The sequence below is a fragment of the Centroberyx gerrardi genome, chromosome 20, assembly GCF_048128805.1.
Source record: "Centroberyx gerrardi isolate f3 chromosome 20, fCenGer3.hap1.cur.20231027, whole genome shotgun sequence".
Lineage (NCBI taxonomy): Eukaryota > Metazoa > Chordata > Actinopteri > Beryciformes > Berycidae > Centroberyx > Centroberyx gerrardi.
The window spans coordinates 13,097,641-13,107,148 of NC_136016.1; the positions used below are offsets into that span (position 1 = coordinate 13,097,641).

At 41.8% G+C, this 9,508-nt stretch overlaps 1 protein-coding gene across 1 annotated transcript; it reads left to right on the forward strand.

The window, feature by feature from the left end:
- Positions 1 to 2,803: 2,803 nt before the first annotated feature.
- arf2b (ARF GTPase 2b) lies at positions 2,804 to 9,150 on the forward strand. Its single transcript, XM_071899174.2, has 5 exons — positions 2,804 to 2,871; positions 4,103 to 4,260; positions 4,675 to 4,785; positions 6,905 to 7,029; positions 7,228 to 9,150. Exons 2-5 carry the CDS (start codon positions 4,113 to 4,115, stop codon positions 7,387 to 7,389), a joined length of 546 nt encoding a protein of 181 aa, XP_071755275.1. The 5' UTR covers positions 2,804 to 2,871; positions 4,103 to 4,112; the 3' UTR covers positions 7,390 to 9,150.
- Positions 9,151 to 9,508: the final 358 nt, after the last annotated feature.

A 9,508-nucleotide genomic window follows, 5' to 3' on the forward strand; every position in this document is an offset into this window, starting at 1 on the left:
ACCAAAAGGAAAGTTTCTTTTCATTTCCAAGGACTCTGATCGTTGGTCTGATGATCTCAGCTCTGGAGTCTTCTCCTCCTACAACAGCCAGACAGACGGCCACCTGGAGTGGTTGGTCTCAGCAAATCAGCCATCCTCATACTGCTTCGAAGGTAAGCTTGTAGGCATCGATTCCTCATGGATGATTGCCTCCTGCCCACTAAGCTATATGGTAGTTGACTACTGTTGGCGTTACTGTTTTGTGATCTGCCACTCCAGGTGTTGACATCTGGATTGAGAACATCCACGGAGAGTGTCTGAGGATTCGTGAACGTCGGCAGGTCAAAGTGGGCCATGTTGCTATAGGAATCAGTGATCAGGTAAGAGACAACTGATGTCAAAACTGCTTGTTCAAGTGCTTGGGAAGGTTTTCAGTATATGTGATATGAATTTGCCTCTTTTGCTTCTGCTTTGTACAGGGGGAATTTAAGTAGAGATGGAACTTAACGGGGGAATACCACTCAATTTAAGAATTCATACATGTTATTCCTCAGGTCTAGGAGAGTCAAATGAGCCCCAAAACTGATTGAGGGATGTTGATACTTGTGCCATCTCAGATGCATGAAACAAGCAGGGAAACACTGCTGGAATTCACATCACTCCACACAACATTCAGTATGTGTCTGATGTCTTTGGTGATTGACAAATCACAGGAATTTTCCATCTGTCGTTCAGATCTCAGTGAAAGCCTTCAGTCTGGAGACCCTGGACAGGAAGATTGTGTCCTTCCAGCAAGAGATCCAGGAGTCTGGCCTGTGGCTCCGCTGTGTCCCTGCCCCTGACAGATGCCAGCGCTGGAGCTGGAGGATCAAGGATGGCAAGCTGGAACTTCGGGAATGAGACAACTATTTTTGTTCATTTTTGTTGTTTGCACTAACTTAGGCATGGGGTTTTCCTGTTGTTGGCTAAGGCCATGTTGTCAGAGAACTGCTTACGTTTGTTCGGATGCTGTATTGCTGACATGATTGAGTTTCATGAGTAAATGTTGGATGGCCAATGCTTTTGGTAGGAATTTGAGGTTAGTAAACTGCATGTATCAGTATGTATCATCAGTTTTTCAGTTGTGTATTTTCTATCTTGCTCTAACCCACATATCCATGCACAATTTTATTTTGGGGCAAAGGAGGCAGTTCAAGGAACCTGTCCAATTCTCAGGATACTGCTTCCTTTCCTCCAAGACCTGGAAACTAGTGTTCGTGCTGGCATGTTACCTGGTGTCCTAATAGGGTTTATGATGAGAAGCTGCTTAAAACATCAGTGAATAATTGCCAACATTTTATATCTTAATAAATGACTATATGTCCTCATAAGCAAAGATGCTGTTGTCTTCTGTCTCTTCTTCTCCTTATTTTCTCTTCACCTCCCTTCATTCCCTGTCTCCTCCGCTTACTTCAGGTAGGAAGCGAGGTGTTGCTGTAATTAATGACTGCAGAGTAGAGTTTGAGTTGTTGATATACATTTTTGTGGTGAAAAAATTACCATCAGTGTATGTCCACTGTGTATTTCTGTGAAATCAGAATCATACTGTATTTCCTGGCAGTAATCTTTGACTTGATAACACTGGTTTTTGAGGTCAAACCTATTTTTAAAAGTTGAAAAAATTGATATAATATTGGGGGAGTTACTGTGTCCAAAGCTCATCGTACACGCTGCTCTGGCAGCTTTTTGAGGTGAGCGATACCTGAATACAGCCCCCCCACCACCTTACAAATCCCTGCTTGTACTATAGACTATATTGTCAACATTTATCTAGAAATCTGGCTTTGATGCTGGAGGAAAGGGGTGTTGTCATTAGGGTCAATCAAGTGGGCACCACCCATCGCAGATATTTTGTTAAATTAGGCCCACAAAAACTTCAGGAGGCCCAATAGCTAATTTTGGCATCCCCATGCAATCCTCAAGCCCCCTATAAAGACCCTGTTTTGATACGAATCAGACACAGCTCTTTCCTTCACTAAACAACATCACAACTGATCATTTTCTCACCCAGCTTCATCATTCTTAATAGAGGCTAATGAGATGGCTGACCCTATAGCTTGAAACAACCTGCTAAATACTACAGCAATCAGAAGCAAATAGTACACCTGACCCTGGTGGCTTGAAACCCCCTGTTCAGTTCAGAACGCGCCTTGTCCGTACAAGGCTAAAAGGATCAGTGGACCCTGCTCACTTCAAAAGGCTGTTCAGTTGTTCAGTAACTGCAATATATCAACAATCAGAAGCTAAAGGGCTGCCTGGCCACACTCCCTTAAAACAGCCTGCTCCGACTATCAGCAAAAGGGAGATTTACACCAGGAGCTGTGGACAATGTGAATACCAAATTCTATCATTTTAGCCATATCACAAAATGCTGACAGATTTTGGATTCCAACACATGGCATAGTAGGCAAACTACTGTGATCCAACAATAACATGATAATGAAATAGGTGTTTCAAACGATAGCCACAGCATTTTGGGAGTCCCAGTAGCTGGAGTTGTGGCAATACGCCATATTAGTAGGAAAAGCATACGACATAGCTAAAGAGATTAGGTTTACGAAATACTATCAGTCTAGTGTAACCCACTTTTTAAATTAAATGGCTGTGGCTGAAACTTGAATAAACTTTCATGCGGTTCACTTCCTCGACATTTGTGCACACTGAAATCTGTTGACCATGTGATAGGACAACAGCATAAAGGAGGTGGGTTAGTTTTTACACTGTAGGTGATATGATTGGATAGGATTTGATAGTGGGAAGTGCCCGTACGCCGGTGTCTCCCTGGTTGCGCAAGACGCCATTTTGGAGTGACGGTGAAAGAGAACAGAAAGATCGAGAAGCTGTCTTTCTAAGGTAATAATCAGCACAAATGTAACGTTTTTTGACAAAGAAAAGCTCTACTATCGGAACTGACGGTTGTCCTGTACAAACGTCTTGTTTATTCGTTGTATATTATTGAAATGACGTCACCATTTCCTCTCTACACTGACGCGGCATTTAGCTAACGGTACGTTAGCAAGCTAGCTAGCTAAAACAGTACCGTTGGTAGACCGATCAAAGATTTGTCATTGTAGATGCCGGTGATTACTGGAAATAGATTCCATCGACAGCTTCGTGCAACATATTATGCTACACATGACTCGCCTTGTTTTCAAAACTGTGATGCTAATTCGTCAGTTAGGTTTCTCGAGGTTGAATCGCCCGCTAGCAGCAAGCTAACGCAACCGAGCTAGCTAAGTTAGCAATTGCCTAGGTGTTGGCTTGCTACGATGCATCCGCCCTTAACCAACACTAAGCTGCTTTGAGTTGAGGTAGCCGGCTAAACGCTAGTTAGCTTTAGTTATCCGTTAAAAATAAAATATTAATGATTTGCCATATACGCCGCGCTGTTATCCTTTACTCTTACCTAGACCCGCTGTAACGTTAGCTGGATTGTTTGTCAATTGGCCCTTTGCTAAGGTCGAGGTGTTGTTAGCTAGCTAGCGTCTTGTGACAGTTCCCACATCCCCTTGCTGCCGTTAGAGATGGAGCTAGCCAGCCAGAACAGGCCCTCCTGATCCGGTGATTAGCTGTTCAGTTATTAGTGCGGTTAACTAATTATCTAATTCACAATACGACGTGTACCAGCTAGATAAGCAATTAAATGTATGCAGGGAAACGTTAGATGATGGTTAACGCTGACGTTACGGAATGCTGTCACGTATCCTCTAAACGAAACGCTGATAGCGACGTTTAACCACCAAGCTCGACACTGCTGTTACCTTCAATTGCCTACCTCTCGAGATGTTTTGTTTTGTACAACGACAATCATCCATATCATCAATTCTTACCTTCATAAGATGCCTAGACAATCTGTTATCACCAACTTGTTTTTGTCATTTGTCAGTGCTGTCACGATGAATAGGCTGACGTTTTCAATAAAATAATAGTGTGTTTATTGCCCTCATTAGCATGCCGGCTACATCGTTGATAATTAATTTTTGATGGTGTCTTAATATCGATAATACACCTTTTCTCTAACCCCCCTGAAACACTATTGATGTCGTTCTCTCCTAACCCTGTCTCGCCCCCTCTCTCTGGACAGATTCGTCACTATGGGGAATGTATTTGCAAGCTTATTCAAGGGCCTGTTTGGCAAGAAAGAGATGAGGATTCTCATGGTCGGTCTAGATGCTGCTGGCAAAACGACCATCCTATACAAACTCAAACTTGGAGAGATAGTCACCACCATTCCCACCATTGGTAAGGACATCTGTATATTGAGTTCATCCATTTGGCTGACTTTACAGTTGCATTTTTTGGTTGTATTAACAGTGTTTATTGCTTACTGTTTATTAATTTTATATAAGGCTCCAACAGTCACAAAAATAGAGCTTTAAGTAAATTGAGTTGAATGTACCATAGGCCTCAGCTGGCCTCAGTCGCGTTTTAACAATGCTACCTGGTAATGGAATCTTCTCATCTAGCTCTGCAAGTTCCTGCCAAGTGAATCTTGGCATGGATTGTGTTTTGGGTCCATAGAAATCTTAAGTGCATAAAGTGTTGGGTGCTGATCTTAGTTATGCCTGGCAAATCGAGTGCCAGCCTTTAAAACTTGAATTGTGCACATTCTGTCGTCAATTACTGATTCACCTGTGTTTCTTCTGTTTTGTCCAGGTTTTAACGTTGAAACGGTAGAATACAAGAACATCAGCTTCACAGTGTGGGACGTGGGCGGTCAGGACAAAATCAGGCCGCTGTGGCGCCACTACTTCCAGAACACTCAAGGTGAGGGGGGCTTACCTTTGCTGGCATTATTGGCCATAGGTGGTCTCAGTGGTTTTATTGTGTTCACACCTCTGCTACTCCTGTAGATTTGTAAGGATTTGTATATGTGTAGGCACTATAATTTAAGACTAACAAGTGTTACACATACACTGATGTAACTTCCAGGTAAATTCTCACTTGCCAAGGTATTTTTTTTAGTTTTAGATTGAGTTGTTGTCTTCCAAATCCTATTGTGTGACTAATTTCGGTTGATTCGGCGGGTTCACTGCCATCTCCAATCATTCACACACAGACACCAGTAGTCCTGCTTTAGCTCGTCCTTGTTTCTCTTGCATACACTATCTAGCAGCTAGCAAACAATACCACTATCCACATCGTGAGCATGCAAGTGTGAAATTGAAGTTGGCTAGTGACAGTTCAATATAGTATTATTAATCAAAACAATACCAAAGTGTAAAGTATTCTGGCAACAGCATACCTTACTACAAAATATACACTGTAGTTTTCTGTTTGACTGTTTCTTCCACTGTTACATTGTTTAGAGAGTAATTTGTACATTTGGTGAGCCATAGGGATGGCGATCCAACTCAGAATGTGCTGGAACAAATACAGAGTCATAATACAGAGCCTGAAATAAATTAGGTTGAAAGAGGGGCGGGGGCTCTGTGGCTAAGGCGTGTACCATGTAATTGCTAGGTCCTGGGTTTGAATCCAGCCTGGGACCCTTGTCGTATGTCACCCCCCTTCTCTCTCCCCATCCGTCCTGTCTCTTCAGTTTGAGGTGTCGAATAAAGGCAAAAATGACCAAAAATAATCTTTAAGTTGAAAGAGGGAAATAACAGGCACCCTTGTAATTTTATTGACATGATATGGTCGGACTGTGAGTCTGCCTGCCATCAAAGCACACTACAGACATTACTTGCTTTCTCACAATGTTGTGAGTTTTATGCTGCATTTACTTCATTACAATTGCCAGAGTTTGACAGCTCAAAGCAGCAAATTTAAACTGCATTTGAAGCTGTCACACGCCATGAGTCAAGTATTTTGTCGACTTAGGTTGTCTGTGATCAGCATTTTCACACTTAGACATGTACTCAGTGAGTGGTACATTTTGAGTTTATGATGTACACCAAACCAAATTATAAATAAATTACATGTTCAAGAATCCAGCAAATAGTTGTGTCCTGCCATCTTTTTTAAAAGTAAAGATCACAAAATAACCAGTGTGATAAAAGTTGTACACTTTGTTAATTTTATTTAAAATGAAAGAATCATTCCCTATACTTGACTGCAGATATTTTCTTGTTGGTGATGAATTCGGGGGTCCATCGCCAAACCCTGAGTTCTCATGTAATATTTAGTGTTGATACTGTCTTTATTTGAATTTGATAGCTGAGGTGAACAGTGTTATCCAGCAGAAAGTGTATCTTTTCTATGTGACATGAATGTAGAAGTATTTTCCAGTTTAGCGTTTGGTTGTGTTCTGCCAACTCACAAAAAGGGATAGCTTTCACCCGACAAATGACCTCATTACTTAGCATTTTTTAGTGTCCAATTTATTAGTGTAGTCTTCAAGGGTTTGTATTTTAGTCTTGTTTCATTTGTATTATTTGGTATGCACCTCAGTGACATACGCCTTCTCGGATATATTTTTTAATTGCATTTTACCAAGACATTTTGAGGACGGAAAATTTCAGGCCACATTATAAACCAACAAGATTTGGACTGCACTGATCCATGAAATGGCATGGATATTGGAGTTTTTGGCTTTTACTTCAGGTCAAATAAGCAGTATGAACTTGTGATGAATACATTATTAGCTTAACAAAATTACAGCTTTTGATCTGCGAGAGAGGAAATGCTTTGGAACCAGTAGATTTCTGCACATTTAGAAGAGAGATTTCAGAATGGGAAGTCATAATATGGCTGTAGAGCATTGAAATTATTCTACTAAGGAGTAAGGCTTACTGGCTTACTTACTAAGGCTTATATACATTGTATATCTACTTGCACCACATTCCTCACTCCCACCCCCCAAGTACATTGTAAACCTATGGGACAGTGCTGTCATATCCATCCACTGGTCATTAAATGTGTAATCATGCATCTTTGTATGCAGGGCTTATCTTTGTGGTGGACAGCAATGACAGGGAGAGAGTGAACGAGGCGAGGGAGGAGCTGTCAAGAATGCTTGCTGAGGACGAGCTCAGAGACGCTGTGCTGCTTGTTTTTGCGAATAAACAGGTGAGCTTACGTTTTTGTTTCTGACAAAATGTTCAGTCATTTTTTAACTATAAAAGTCATTTTTGAACTATAAAGCTGAGATTGAAGATCTTAGCTTTTCATTGTTGGCCTGGCTGCTATACACACTAAGGATGGTACTCTGGCTGCATTTTAAATATCCAACATTGCATCATGACAGACTGTGCCCTCTTTTCCCAGGACCTCCCCAACGCTATGAATGCTGCAGAGATCACAGACAAGCTGGGCTTGCACGCCCTCCGCCAGCGTAACTGGTACATCCAGGCCACCTGCGCCACCAGTGGGGACGGCCTGTACGAGGGCCTGGACTGGCTCTCCAACCAACTTAAGAACCAGAAATGATCCATTCCACCAGTTTTGATTTTTGTTTGTCGTTTATTTTTTTCTGTTTCAACACAGTGGCAGCACCGGATCCAGGCCCCTTCGCTCCCATCTGACCTCATCTTCAACCCCAGCTCTTTCTTCCAAGAACATCCTCCATTCCCCACCTTTCCCCCTCTGCCTTCTCCCTTCCTCTCTTGTCAGTACTCATGGGGCTCTAGCCTGTGCTGCTTGTGTGTGCGCGTGTGGGTGTGTGTGTACCGTGTGTGTGCGTGTTCAGTGAGTGCGTGTGGGTGTGAAGGCGTCTCTGTGTCCATTGGCTGGGATTGGGAGTAACCCTGGCGTGCCTTTTACACACCTCCTGTGGAAACAGTGGTCTGGCTCTTCAAGCCCCTCCTCCATCCACCAAACTCAGTTCCTACCCCACTCAGCCTACCCCCACTCTCAGTCTTGCACGGCCCCCTTCTCCCCACCCTTACTCTCCACAGGAAGCATGGTTTTCATAAGGCAAAGAAAGAGCAAGGGTGCAAGCTCTCCTTCCCTCTCTCTCTGTAGTATATATCTGTGTTAACCAGACATGTTCACCCAATGTAGACTGAATGCTAGGATGTTCATTTTAACCTGTTTGATTTTGAAACCTCAACCCACCTGTAAAAGAGATTCAGTAAATTGCATCGTAACCTGTATCAGGTTGAAGCAAATCAAAAAGAAAAAAAAAAAAACGCCCATCCTCGATCATTCTTGTGTCATTTGAAAATCATGCTGTTTGTTTTATTATTATATTGGAATATAACAGATTATTCTTAGCAATGGTTCTCCAATGAACACTACCTTTCTCCCCCCAGTAAGTGAGACCATGAAGCACAAGGCAAGCCAACAATCTTTCGGTAGAATTCTTAAAAAGTTAAATTCGCTTTGAAATTAGAATATTAAAGTATATGCAAGTTTTCTGTCATTTCAAAATTTTTAGTAGCTGACATTTAACTCCCCAAATTGAATTGGATTTTGTGTGATGATCTTCAGCATAATTAATGATTCTGACAATGCTCCTGCACTGAAGTAGGTCACCAATACATGGTGTTGGGCATTTCAAAAACACAGTGGTTTCAACTGGTAACTTGAGATCGTTGTCCTCATACATTCAAAAGCTTCAAACGCTATTCCTTTAAGAAATGTTACATGTGTTGTTTTTCTGTATCTAGTTTTAGCATTTCTATTTGTACCATGACTGCTGAACCAAATGCATTTGAGCAGTATGACAAATCCTGTATATGAAAGTAGTGTATCCTTGAGGGCCTAAACCGCAGATGTTTCAAGAGATTTATGTCACTAAAGGTTGGCAGTAATACATTGGCAACAAAAGCTGTAAGCATCCAGCTGTCTAATTTCCTGGTTGGGATGAAGGAAAAGCACCAAATATGAAGGCTCTTAACTGTAAACGCTCCAGGCATATGAAGGAAGGAAGCCTAGCTCAAATGTCTGGGTGCTAACAGGCTACTGTACATTACAGCACTGTATGCTTCATGATTGAGTTACTAAAGACCAACAGAACAAGTACTGGTAGCAGTACCTCATCCTTGAGCTGGAGGGACTGGTGGTAGACCTGTTAGGGGGGGATGGGTGCGTCGTTAACTGGTCATGAGCTTCAGCGTCCTCAGTGTGGAACCGTGGGGGTTAAGCTGGCACTTCTGTCAAGAATGATTGTAAATCTGTAAGTTCCCCTGCAAACTGTTTCTGTGGGGATTTCCTGAACACATTAATAAACATGATTCGATCCTACAATTTGGTGTGCGGAGTGACATCACTTGGGTTTCGATTATGCCTATTAAGCTGTTTTTCTTATGTAGGACAATTCAAGTGGGGCAGGAATGTGGTAGCCTAGATTTTATGGTGTCCGTGTAGAACAAATAAGATCTGATTCAAACTGTCACGTGCAGTAAATAAGCTATTAATGTTGATTATTACGTTTATTAGACACCTATCTGATTCAGTATGAACTTTGAATCCTTTAAATTTATCCAAAACAACCTGCAAGTGTTTTGATTATTTATAGACTGTAAACAGTACTGTAAATCGTAGTTATTGGCAATTGTACCAACTCTACCCTAACGAAAAATCATTATTATATTCATATAAGGAC